At 40.2% G+C, this 13,955-nt stretch overlaps 1 protein-coding gene across 2 annotated transcripts in view; it reads left to right on the forward strand.

Annotated features, from left to right (window-relative positions):
* The window catches only part of LOC101852883 (mitogen-activated protein kinase kinase kinase 4), a 74,016-nt gene that overhangs the window by 36,980 nt on the left and 23,081 nt on the right, over nt 1–13,955 (forward strand). For both annotated transcript variants that reach the window (XM_035972686.1, XM_005109611.3), the window contains exons 12-15: nt 1,240–1,373; nt 3,643–3,724; nt 5,150–5,222; nt 11,323–11,535. In XM_035972686.1, the coding sequence (XP_035828579.1) occupies nt 1,240–1,373; nt 3,643–3,724; nt 5,150–5,222; nt 11,323–11,535 (502 nt within the window). The remainder of the gene's footprint in view (nt 1–1,239; nt 1,374–3,642; nt 3,725–5,149; nt 5,223–11,322; nt 11,536–13,955) is intronic.

Genomic DNA, 13,955 nt, shown 5'->3' on the forward strand with positions numbered 1-13,955 from the left:
GGGAATTAATCAAATTCTCTGGTCCACACGTCGTACCATTGCAGTCTTGGTGTACTTTACACCCCCTGGCCGGCCGATTTTTGGTTGCCTCTCTAAAATGATTTTCTGGTCCTGAGGATGTCGTTATAGAGAGGCTGCACTGTATTTATTTTGCATTCTCAGGTTCACCACATGGGTGACATATATTATGTGTATAAATACAGTCGAGCCTGCCCTGATGGCCACCTCTATAAGACGGCCACCTGTACAAACGGCCACTTTCCATTTCCCTCCTTGTGTTTTTTCTATATAATTTAACTGTGTAAAACAGGCACCTGTCCAACGCGGCCGCGGCCACAATAATTTAACACACAACCCCTATAATACTAAGCAATAATACCTGTCTAAGACGGTCACCTTAGTGACTCCATTACGTTTTGTCATAAATTGTGCATTGGCCCCTGGCGTTGTGGGCGAGCCGTCATAATTCAATCATCTGTCGTTGTTGTTAGGTAGTTCCTCCAACCGATCATGTTGCGTAGGCCCCTCCCACTGTTGACCAATAGCTACCAATTTTCAGCTGCTGGTGAGGTAAGCGTGTGATCCGTCATAACCCATAAGCCCCGCCCAGAACTCATACACAAATCGTAAGTGAGATGAGTGGTTACTGTTTACCCAGTCTGTAAGTGTAACAAAGTAACAAAGGACGTCAACATGAACTTGTTACAGAAACGTCCCTCGTTCTCCAAGTGGTGGCGACCCATGTGTTTGTGTGTTTGTTTTAACATGGCACTCGGTGTTCCTTGTTTGATACATTTCGTTTTATTGTCACCATTGTGCAAAATCAGCGAAAAAATAAAAATTACAAACGAAGTACAAACCAACAGCAACAACACCAACAAAGACAACAACAATGCAGCTACTTTCGATTAGGGCCTCAGATGGGAATGGTTTGTTTCCTTTATCTTGATCAGTCCTGCCTAAGACGGCCACCTGTCTTATACGGCCACTTTTCTCCTTGACAATGGGTGGCCGTCTTACACAGGTTTGACTGTAGCTTATGTTGGGAATACGGGCAAAGTGCTTGTATGCGGCTTTGACTACAGGGGTAAGCACTGTGTTATTGTGTGTCTTGACAGCTTGTGTAGACATGACTGACATACCTTTCTCTCCTGCTCGATTGTCAGGTTGTCATGGCTTTCATAATGCATCTTCAAATTTTTTAACTCGCTATGTCTTCTTTTTCCTTCTCATCAACAGTATCAGAAAGAGCTGATGCGTTTAATTTGCCGTGACCAGCGAGAAAAGCAGTGCCTGATGATTGTCGCCTTTGCCAAGGACTGGATGAGCTTTGTCATCAACAAGTGTGAAATGGGCAGGGGAACAAGGCCACGGTGGGTCTGCCTGGCTACGATGTTAGATATGTGGTTGACTGTGCTGTAAATTTAGATGGCATCAAGCTGGACTGAAATGTTGGCATCTCTGTTTGAGTCCTTAGCGGCACTTGCATTGTGTATGGAATTTTTCTTGCAGGCTCACCTGCCACTTGTCCTGATTTAAACTTACAAGCAAATTTTTAGTGTTTAGAACTTTGATAACTACCATAAGAGTTCTCTGCAAAGCGCGTTGGTGCAGGCCTTGTGCGGAATCGGGATCCGCCATGCCTTGTTATTGAACTAGTGTTCGCGTTTCATTGGATGGGGTTATAGTAATCTATATCTATATTTTAGCTTTCTGTTCAAGATTGGCAGAATTTCAGTGTCACTGCATCTTGCCTTCCCTCAGATCTTACACTACTAAGTTATACCTCTTACACTGAATAGATCTACTTGAGCAATTCAAGTTATTACTCTTCTTTGAGTTTGAGCAATAGTTTTCGTCTTCACGTTTATTATAATATATATGAATCATGACAGCCAGACTGGTTATTGACAATCGATTTTCTGGTTGTAGGTCTTTTCTCAGGCTCAAAACGGGATTCATTTTTATGTAGTTTATGTCGACTAATATGATGAGGGGAAAATATAAATAAGTAAGAACAGACTGAAATACCTAAGTCACACAAGATCCCAATGCCACACTGACATGTTGTTGACTGGATATAACGTACCTACATGTGTGTGTGTATGTGTATTCACAAACATGTACATATATTATATATAATATATATATATATATATTTATCGATATGAGAGAGAGAGAGAGATAAATGGAGCACATGCTGTCATTGTTATGTAACATGCCCCTGGAAAATGGATGAGACACACCTCCCCTGGAAAATTGAGAAGCTGGGTTGGCAGTCACCCAGTATTATTATCATGTATTGTTTGAAGACTATACTACAACATATGCGTTCATGTAAAGACATTTTGACTTTATCATTGATAGATGGGCTTTTTGGGGGATCATTCTTGACTCGTAGCGGCCTTATTTCTCCCTGAAATTGGGGTCTTGAAAAAAATTTCCAGAATTTGGTGGGGACCCTGTGGTTATTATTTTTTTCTAAAATTAGGATAACAAAATGACCTCAAACCCTTCTAAAATAACCAGATTTAGCTATTTTATGCCTCATTTTTTTCGAAATGTTCCGGTGGCATCCCTGTAGTTTTCAGCCTTTTTTGTGGCATGCCATTCTCAACCCTGAATAACAGAGTGTGACGTTTATTCAAAACTGTAGAAGCGAAGATATGCGCGAAACAAAACAGGGAGTTTTTAGGCGTACCAGATACACCCACAGCGCACACGAGAGTGAATTGTTAGGGCGCGTACCAGGTGTGCCCACAGAGCAGGCAAGGGGTTAAAAACACATATGCTAAGCCAAAGCCAGGGGTATGACCAACATAAGTTTGACGTGGTGTTGGGCTTTTGCGTTGTGGTGATGGTTTAGGTCAATGACAGAACTTAAATGTTCATGGCCATCTTGTGATATTTCTAGTCAGTTTACTAATCTTTTACTTTTTGATTGCTAAAACATGCTGGTGGGTGGGCTGCCCTGTCACACTGGGTGAAAGAATATCCTACCAGCAGCAATTTCTTTTCGGCTGAGGCCTTTTTGTGTTCAGACATTGATCTATGGGCGTTTGGCGGGTGCTCTGGTGTGGTTTGCTTCTTCTTTCCTATGAAACATCTATCGTCCTTATCTCCCCTTCTTTTGTTTTATGTTTATTACTCTCTTGTAACACCTCTAATCTTTTTGGCGCTCATATGACCTTATGCTGTTGCGAACGCTGTAAAACCTCTTCTAAAACTAAAGACATTGATCCATGACTTAAGATAGAGTTTCTTTGCTCTGTCATTTTAAAAAAGAAATTTACCCTGAAAATGGTGACAAAAACCTGGAAAAGGAAAGAAAAAAAAACAACATCTCCAGGACTGTTTTTCTCCTTGATGAATGGAAACCCTGTAGGGCAGATATAAGTGGACATACTAGTTTGTTACTTGCTTCAGGACTTCCACAATGTTATATGGCGCTTTCATGTCTTCAAAAGAAGCAAATTATATTTATCAATAAGTCAATAGGTTTCTGAGATTTGAGGCTTATTGAAAAAAATTGAATGTGACCTTGGGGATTGAAGCTTAGCTCGAGTATTCTCAACAGAATAGACACACACAAGCAGGGAAAGTAGAAACTTGTTTATTTATGAATTTTTATTTTTATTTCAGTTGGGCCACAACCGGATTGGAGTTCATTTCCTTAGCTTGTGATCCAAAGAATGTAGTCTGTCTGACAGACCAGCAGTTTCAGGTGAAGCCTTTTCTTTCTTCAGCCAAATTTACTCTGAGATTTCAGAATTACCACTTGGAAATCGTTACCATTCTTGTATAAACTTTTTTTGTCCAAAGTATTTTTGACGTAAGAGTAATCAGCTGGTGTAAATGCAATTTTGATTCAACCTTCACTTTATGTGCAGTTGGAGCTGATGGCCCTTTCGTATGTGTATCACTGGTCAGGGCTGCTAGGAAGCAGTACTTCAGTTCGCAAGCAGCCAGCGTGCAGCTTCTTGTAATCTGACCCCGGTCACGAATGAGTCAGTGACCATTTGAATGAGGCGCTATTTAACTTTTGAATAGCTGTTTCGAGATGCTATTGTCACATCGGGAAGAAATACCTTAACGGGATAGACCTATCGTGATATGCTCCAAAACTTGCTTTTCACATCAACAATGCAAGCAGATTCACATGACTTCATTTTTCAACAAGATGGAGGACCGTCCCATTGGCACATGATGATTTTAAGCCTTTTGAAATGAAAAAGTGCCCCAGTGACTGATAGGTAGGAGAGGGGCCCAAGACAGTGCTCTCTGCCTGGCTTGCCTGATCCCCATACTTCTCTGCAAGTGTTTTGTTTTTTTTCTTCTGGGAATATGTAAAAGATTGTGTTATATTCCACCGCTACCCACTAACCTCAATGACCTTAAACTTTGAATAACAACAGCAATCAACCCATTTGACAGTGATATTATTAGGTTTTGAAACACATCTGAGATGAATTCTATTATCCCATTGATGCTGCCCTTGCTGCTGGTGGTGGTCAAATTGAACACTTTTAAGACAGGAAGTACAGTTCGATTTTGTTTGCAATACTTGTGACGTAGCTTGAGTTTTCTATTGCTTTTCCTTATTAAAATATTATGTCTTGAAATTGGTTCGTTATCTTTTAAATGACCTGTATTACAAACCTTTCTTTTGTGGAATTATTTGGCTAAATGTCTGATTGCAACCATTTGAGATGACAATAACAAATGAGGAATAAATAAATTGAAACAACTTATATTTTTTATTTGATTTTTAAAAAAATTTTAACGAAATTTACTCCTCACTACCTATTGCACTCTTATACAAACCTTTCTCCCCAACCTAATATAGTCGAACCTGCCATGAAGACCACCTGTACAAATAGCCACTTTTCATTTCCTCCCTTGCGTTTTTCTAAATAATTTAACTGTGTAAAACGAGCACCTGTTCCACGCGGCCGCAGCCACCCTATTTTATCAACCCACGACCAAATTTGCCTGCCTTACAAGGCCAGAGTTTGTAAAAAGATATGCATTTGGTCATGTTGCTTAGGTCGCTTCCAATGTTTATCCAAGTTGACCAATGGGTGACAATCAGATGCTGGTAAGAAAAGCGTATGATCCTTCAAAACCTGAATTGCATTTTCATTTTCAGGAATTTCAAAAAAGAATTGATGATGCCTTGACCCACATCATTGGCTCCACTGACAATCGCTCTACAGGCCCAGGTGAGAGAAAAATCTGTTCTCCACAAGTTTCATCTTGTATCCCCCATCCCAGGGCACCCCTTTGTGCATTTTGTGTTGGTCATAATTTCATTCTACAAGAATACCAAAATAACCAAGTGCACCTTGTGTTGTTTACACGAGAAACCCCTTTCCCATTGTTTCATCAAGCTTTTGGTAAACCAAACATGCTAAAAAGCTTTTTAATTCTGAACAAGTTAATTTTAATTCCATTGTTGACTTTTGAATATGTCTAGATTTGGAAAGTCCCTTCTCTATCTTTCTAGAAGATAGGGAAACAACTACACTTAGAATTGTCCAATTTGGCCATCGATTGTGGAGGAGAAAAGTGGTTGTCATAGACAGATGGTTATCTTGGACTGTGTCATTATAATGAATATATATATACGAGGGGGAAGTGAATGATTATACAGGTGTCTTGAACAGGTGGCTGGTACAGCAGGTTCCACTGTAATAATTTTGTTTTAGATGTAAGCTACCAGTTGAAGCATTTATTCACTGTCCAAGACACATTTTTTAGCATAAAGACAATGTTCTGAGCTAATTTGGGGTCGGTTATTCCAGACAGGGCATTAATTTAGCATATTACGTCGACTTTTTGCATTCTATGATAAGTGGTATTTTTCATGTTACGACAAAATTCAGGAGTTTTCAAACAGTATATATGTAGTTTGATTTAAAACTTCGCTTTAACTCTTTCAGTACGCATGGGATTCCACAATTTTACGCAGCTGATTTGAGGCGGCAAAGGGGTGTTATGTTAAAACTTCTCTCATTCGGTTAATAATTGATGGATTTGTTTGTGTTAGCACTCAAACTATTCGTAATTGGACATAGAATCACAATATGAGTGAAAATGGTTAGTAACTGTAGCACAAAGTAGGCAATAGAGGATAAAAGTAGTGAAAAGTGAGAAAAATAACCAAAAATGAGACTGAAATTTTCAACTCACCACAAAAATGCTCGTACAATCCATCGAATAGGCAGCAAAGAGTGAAATCTAATCAAAGTTTATCCATTTAGGAAGGTCCAGGCCAAATTTCAACTGTATAGCAGCAAAACTGTTCATTTCACAAGCAAATGAAAATTGTCACGAAAACAGACAAAAATGTATCCACAAAGTCCACATCCCTAACAAGTGTCACTGTCCCCCCCCCCCCCCGCCCCCAAGCCCTGTATTTACATCACAGGGCAAGATGATAGGCCTCAAAGCATGGGGTGGGATGCAAAAATGGCTGGTTTGGGCATCCCTTGCAGTAGAATGAGGTCCTTTTCCTGTTTGTTGGGGTGTTGCAATGTCGACAAACGCGTGTAAGGCTGGACTTCACTGCAAAATGATTGCTTTTCATTCCAGCCACAGGGTTGTTTGATGGAATGTGGCCTCTATCATCAGGCTGCTGCTGTTCAATGTCCTCCAGAAGGAGTGCTGCTGCATGAGAGCACATCTCTGAAATCAGATCATGCTTGAATTTCAATAGTGGCGTTTTCCTACCCTCGGCTTTCATGTGCAGAATGTGGGCATTCACTTGACTGACCTCAAAAATCAAAAAAAAGATTTTTTTCCACCATTTAGTGCTCTTCCTGGTGTACATGCCGTAGGTTTGGACAGCTTGATCAACCCTGTCGCACCCATTCATGTTGAAATTATACGCGTTTATCATCGATGGTTTTTCGACATCTTTTACTGTCACCGTGGCAACAGAAGAACTGTTGGAGACAGCAGCACAGGACTTTTTCGCTTTTTTATCTCTAAAAAGAACACAGAGAAGCTGCTTCTCTCTGTGCAGATACCACTGTATTTCCCTGTGAGCCAGTTTGGCTGTTTTGAGCTCAGCAGGGAAGCCTTTCCGGTTTGCGTTCACTGTGCCGGTGAAGTAAAACTGCTTTTCCCTCAGATGATTTAGGAGTTGCATACTGGTGTAGTATCTGTCAGCGTATATATGGTGGCCTTTGACGAGAGGGGACAGGAGTGTTTCAAAGACTCTCACAGATTGTTGTGCGTCTGCTGTCATGGGGTCGAAGGAAGTCTGTGCACCAAAGTAAATACGTAGGTTGATGACATAACCAGACTCGCTTTCGCAGAGACCGAAGGTCTTGACATGGTATTTACTTGGTTTGGTAGCGTTGTACTGCTTGTGAGCCCATCTTCCTTTCCAACCAATGACCATTTCATCCAAAGAAAGCTCTTGTGTTGGATAATATGCAGCCTGAAATTGCACCAGAAGTGAAGAAACGAACGGCTCAATTTTTGCTTTCCCTTGTGCGTCCAATTCACAGGCATGCAGCATCGTGTGAAAAATGTGCTGAAACCGGTCACGACGAAATATTTGCCGAAACCAGGGTGTTGCCATATGTGACAAGTCGGTGTTCCAGTAGTCAGAGACACTGGGCTTCTTTGTAATCCCCATTGCAATGATTACTGCAAAGAATTTGAAAAGTTCACCTGGTGTGATCTTACGCCACTTTTTGTATACGGAGCGCTCCGTTGCCGTTGCTGCTCTAGCCTCACATCTTTGATTTCCGTAATCGTTGATGTTTTTACATAGCTCTTCCACAATTTCATCAGTAAAATAGAGCCTGAAAAAATCAAGAGGCACCATTCCTCTGGTGTCAATATCTGGGTTGATCCCTGTGAATCGAGGGGCGAAACGAAAAGCGTTGTCAGCAGAACCCTCAGTCACTTTCTCCCACTCCGGAGCTAAAGGTCTCAACGGAGATCTTGATCTAGATCTAGATCTAGATCTAGATCTGGGCCTATTATTTCTGTTACTTTGCCCCTTCCCAATACCCTTTCCCTTGTTTCGAGGCCTGCTAGTAGACTGGCTTGACACAGGACCAGGTGTTGTCAAACAGTTAGTTCTAGAACTAGAGCAAGAACTAGATCTAGAAGAAGGGCCAGGCTGGTCATAGTCAGAATCGCTAGAGGATTCATTCCCACCACCATCAAGTTCGATGTCAGACACTTCACTACAGTCACTTTCTTCATCTAGTAAAGTTTGAAAAAACTGACTAGCTTGTTCAGCAGAAAGCCGCGTTGATCGAGGTCTTGATCCAGACATAATTGAGAGCTAGCACACAAGCCACGAAAATGTAAACAAATGTAGAAATAAATACTCTGCACAAAACAGCGTTCAAACTGCGTACTCGTAGCGGTACAAAGTGGCCGATAATGGGAAAAGACGCTATTTTTACCGCCTTTTAGAATCACTAAACTTGGACTGGAAAATGTTTCGTATTTCTTGTAGTTTTCGTGGCTTGAAATCGGTACCCCGCAAACGCCATTTAAGTGGCGTGCCGTAAAAGCGCGGAGCCACAAACGCCACTTAAGTGGCGTGCCGGATTCAAAGAGTTAATGAATCATAGTAACATGTCTCTTTTGTTTAACTTTTAACTGTGTGACTCTTCATCCAAAATAAGAAAAGGACCAATATTATTCAAATTTTGCCAATTTTTCTGTGCTATAAATGTAGTAAAACACGTCTATATATCTACATGTGCCTACAAAATATTTGCTCAACCACTATTCAATTTGACTTTGGCTTTTCAACATAAAAACTTGCAAAAGTATTAGTTTTCCTATAAAGACAGCTTTTCGTCGTAAAAACGGTGTTAGATGATTTTGTAAAAGAGGTGTACAAGCTTAGGGAAGAAAATCTAATTTTTCGCACAAATCAACTTCAAATCCCAGTTAGCTTAACTACTATCCAATTTGACTTTCTGTCTTTTCAACAAAAAGTCGCGCAAAAGTATTTCTCTTTTGCCTTTAAAGACAGCTTTTCGTTGTAAAAACAGTGTTTGGTGATTTTGTAAAAGAAGTGTACAAGTTTAGGGAAGAAAATCGAATTTTTCCCACAAATCGACTTCAAATCCCAGTTCTTTTAAGGAAGTTCTTATTTAGGCCTACAACCATAGACTTAACAGGATTTACTGCGTATAATCACAATTCACACAGAGAACCAGATTGCTTCCGGTGGAACCGCCATCTACTCCAACAACAACACACTTCACAGACAAGTACATCTTAGGACGACCCTCCAGGCTATTGCCGTACCGGTCACCCTGCACAGACCAATCACTATCTGCTCTTTTCTGTCCCACCAAATTACCCCCTCAAAATAACTCTACTAAATGATTTATAACTCCAGCTCCCAAAACCCTTAATTTTGCTAGGTGATTTTAATACCCACAGACCCCTTTGGGGAGAGAAACCCACAGACCAGAAAGGAAAAATAAAAGATTTTTAAATTTCATAATATCTGCCTCTTAAATGATAGGTTCCCCTCTTACAGAAACAGATCCACTTTTGGCACTTCATCCCTTGACCTCACCTTTTGTACCCCCTGACCTAGTCCAGATCTCGAGTGGTCTATGCAAGATGACCATACGGACCATTTCCCAATTCTTTTAAAAAACAATAGCCTCCAAAACGACCCGATCCCAGAACGCTTCAATTTTTTTAAAGCACACTGGGACGGGTTCGCCACTGAATGTTCCCAGATTTTGAATCCTACTTTCGACCTCAACTACAACAAATTCCATGAAACGCTTCTAGAAATATGTCACAAACACATACCAAAACATCCCCAAAACCCATGGAAGAATAAAATCTGGTTCTCTGGGGAGTGTGATGATGCTGTATTGAAAAAGAGGGCTGCATATGGGAGAGCCATCGACAATACTACAACAGAAAACAAAATTAATTATTTAAAAGCTTGAGCTGAGACACGTAGATGCCTCAGGGAGAGCAAAAGACAATCGTTCAGAAAGTAGGCTACATTTCCAAAATCAACTGTCGAACACCACTCAACCAAGTTTTCAAAATCGTGAAAAATGTTTTGGGTAGAAGCCGAGACACCATCTGGCATGAAACACAGGGAGACATCGCAAACACAATAGCTTCTTCTCTCTCCAAGAACTCATCCAAAGCAAACTACAACACCACTTTCCAAAACATCAAAACTAACAGAGAACAACAACACCTGAACTTCCACTCGAACAATACTGAAACCTAAAACGCAGACTTCACATTAGACGGACTAATAATGCTGGAGAAAAAAGAAACATCGTTTTTTGATGCATTTGAACTTGAACTTGAAGTGCCTGATGAGATGGTGGAGGATAAGACCTGGAAACTTAATTATGTGATCAGAGCTCTGTGTGGCATAGCACCCCTATGTTGGAGTTGGATGCCTATGCATCATGGTATCTTGTTACTGACTAAAACTGGTTTTGTGATTTAGCAATGTGGAAAAAAATCAATGCTTATGTCTACGATACAGTGATTGCCAGATTTTCAGCATCATTACATCCCACGCTCTCACAGTCCTCTCAGCCCCAGCTCTCGTTACATGATGCTCTCTCCACTGTCACTTTTTTGCTCTGCTGTGAGCCTAACTATAAAGTTTTTCTTTAAATAAGTTTTGTCTTACATGCTTATTAAAATCCATGAATGCTGAAACTCAAACATGGTGTTGACAGGCCCAGGTCAAGATTCATTTTTTTTAAAAACTTTTAGAGGAAAGCTAGTTAAAATTGTCTCTCATACGTAACAAGTCAGGACTTATCAGTGCCCTATGGGTACACAATTGAAAGTATGTTTTAGTATAGTTTCTCTTGGTACAGGCTATGGGTTTTGAAATAAATTTCACTGTCACCCTGCTCTTAATTTCACATTCAATACTGATTTAATAGGTGCCGTGAACGACAGTCCAAAATATGCCTTACACGCCCCACCCCCTCTTTTCAGAAACGCTGTTCACCTTCACTTATGCAATAACACATGTGAGGGTATGCGCTCCCTCCCACTCACCACTCTCTCTCTGTCTCTCTCTCGCTCTCTCTCTCTCTCTCTCTCTCTCTTTCTCTCTCTCTCTCTCTCTCTCTCTCTCTCTCGCGCGTGTGCGCGCGTACGCATGCACTCACACACACACACAAACACACTAACACATTTGGGGATAAATTAGCATTTTAGTGGCGGTGACGCAAATTAACTGGGGCAATTCCCTGATTAGTTATACATGTACATCATTAAAGAGATGAAGGTGGAAATGTACACATTTAACCTCCTTCAATCTTTGTACAGGAATGTCCTTGAGCAAGAGCAATCTGGACCTCCGAGGTGGCGTCCCATCGATGCTGCGCTTGGCGTCTTGTCCAGAGAAGAGTCGAATCAACCGTTCTTTTTCCACGCAGTCAGCCAACAGTGATTCTGTTGTTGGCTTGGGCCATCCACACTCCTCGTCTTCTGTGAGCTCCACTCCGTCTACCCTCGGCAGTTCTTTTTTTGGAGACCACCGTAAGTTAAAGAGAATTACTTAAGGATGAATTAGTTATGAAACTGATTTTGGGATTAGTCTAATGTGACATTTATCATGCCATCTTGCCATCTCGCTGACTGAACAGACTGGGATATCTCTGTGGTGGAATGAAAAAGACTTTTTTTCTGAATCTCACCTGAGAAATTGTGTACTTTGGATACTGCATGGGATTTTTAAAAGGCACTTTTTTTAATGTATGTGAATCAGTCTTTCTATATTCCAGTGTTTTGTATTTTCCTTTTCGGTCACAACTTCAGAGTTAATGGAAGAGGGTCAAATTTCCTTTGGTTTTGTTTCCAGACTGCAAGGGTTGGTCTTCAAAGGGTCTCTTGTTTTTGTTGGGTTTTTTTCTTCTCAGATGTTGAACACACTAATGCTTCTTAAAGATTTAATTACAATTTTCTTGTGTTCATTTCTTCATACTTGTTACAGGATTATTTCATGTGTACAAAATCAACTTTCCCCCCGCGGCAGTGCTACTGACTGAAGTGTCTCAAGACCATTCCCAAAGGGGGGACATTAACCATGTTCTTATGCACACATTTTCTTTCCTAATCTTTACTAGAGTCATTTTTCCTCTACTTCTTTTGTATGTTTGTCACACTCTTGTGACCCGCTATTTCCGGGGTGCCATGATAGTTGAAGCGGACTTTGTGCTGTTGAAGCTAGAGAGGTGAACAGAGTAAACCTGTTTCCCTGGAAGGACTTCTTTGTTGACATCCACCCCTTGGCGCTCATTTGACCGCATGCAGTTGCGAGTGCCGTAAAACCTCTACTAAAGAAACTAAAACTAAAAAATCAGCCATATGCGAAAATGTATTAGGCTACTTTCTCTGTTGTTTTTGCTTAGGCCTACTATTTCTTTGATTGCAGTAGAATATAGGTGATATTATGCTGTTAATATGAAACATTTTCTTTCTTTTAGATGAGTAATAGATATCTGTGTGCTTCTGGCTTCTGATTTTTGCCATTTGACAAAATGCTATTTGCAGTTTTAAGAAAGCTGTACAACGAGATCATTTTGACAGAAATGATACACCGGAAGTTTGTTGAAATGAGTGAGGGTCATGTGTAGACTGGTACAAAAATAACTGATTTGTGCAGTCCCATGATATCCTCTAAGATTTTTTATCTTAAAGCCTGAAGGACTGTAACTCAGAAGTAGTGATTCACTATCTCCTTTATCTCTTGAAGTCACAATGTTTTTAAGATTAAACTTTCTTAACTCTTTTCCTACCAGGCCAAAAGCCTCCACTGGCCCGGGGCTTTTCCCTGACCTACTTTTACCCCTTTACCCCACCAAAGGAGAATGTCAAAACGTCCAAGTAAATACACACAAACCATATACAGCCCTTCAAACTGATGGTACAAAAATAGTTTACCAGATGGTGATACAACATTGAATGTTTATTCCAATTATTTTAGTTTGGGGTGTCTAAAAGTGATTATGCAGTATCAGAAATGTCATATGAAGTCAACAATTTTTCCTTGCTTTGAAAGGTCATAACTAACAAAAAATACAACAACAGCATCATTCAAACTTCACAGTAGATTGCCTCAAGTAATGCAAAGAAATGCTGACAGTTATGTATGTGTACCTATTATAGCAGTAAAAATATGATACCGAAGTCAGCAGAGCACTTTTATTTTTATTTTTACATTTTGAAGGAGACCGGAATAAAGCGTTGAAATGACTGAAAATTGTTGAAAGCGTTGAAATGACTGAAAATTGTCCGTCAGTGCTATATTTTCTTTCATGTCCGTTAACAGGAAGTCTATTCTGTTATTTCGAAAATGTGGATCGGCGGAGAATTTTGTGTCTTTTCATAACTGGATTGGAATAGACAGTGAACCATTGAGCCGTATATTGCGGCTCGCTATCCAGTGAGGCCACTTTGTGGTAGGAAAAGTGTTAAAGGACAAATGGAAGCTTGCAATGAAGCAATTTTTAAAAAAATCATGTCTTGGGTGACTTGAATTAGCTTGATCAGCTTACAATTACAGCTTTTGTGGGTGTGTGTGTTCTTATAGTTGCTCTTTTGTCCTTGTTTTTTGACATGTCTCACTAATAATACATTTTCTTGTTGCTTCTACTAATGATAGCCATTTGCAGTTCTTGGCTTTTGTTGCATTTTGCAAAGAGATTTTTATCAGAGCTGTTTCTTTGTTGGCACTGATAGCAAGGGTTTCTGGATTACAGAATCTCTCTTGCACTGAGTAACAGCAGAAATTGTTGAAAAGAAAAGTTACCGTTTGTTATCAGGAAGTTTAATAGGGAAGTAGATTAAAAGTTTTTTCCCCTTTCTGACTTGCATCGACTAAATTTCATAATGACTCTTGTGTGGCTTTTGTAGGAAGCGATTTAGTTGCAGATACCAAGGCTTTGCTCTTTACACAT

Source organism: Aplysia californica, unplaced genomic scaffold (genome assembly GCF_000002075.1).
Source record: "Aplysia californica isolate F4 #8 unplaced genomic scaffold, AplCal3.0 scaffold00796, whole genome shotgun sequence".
In the NCBI taxonomy this organism is placed as follows: Eukaryota; Metazoa; Mollusca; class Gastropoda; order Aplysiida; family Aplysiidae; genus Aplysia; species Aplysia californica.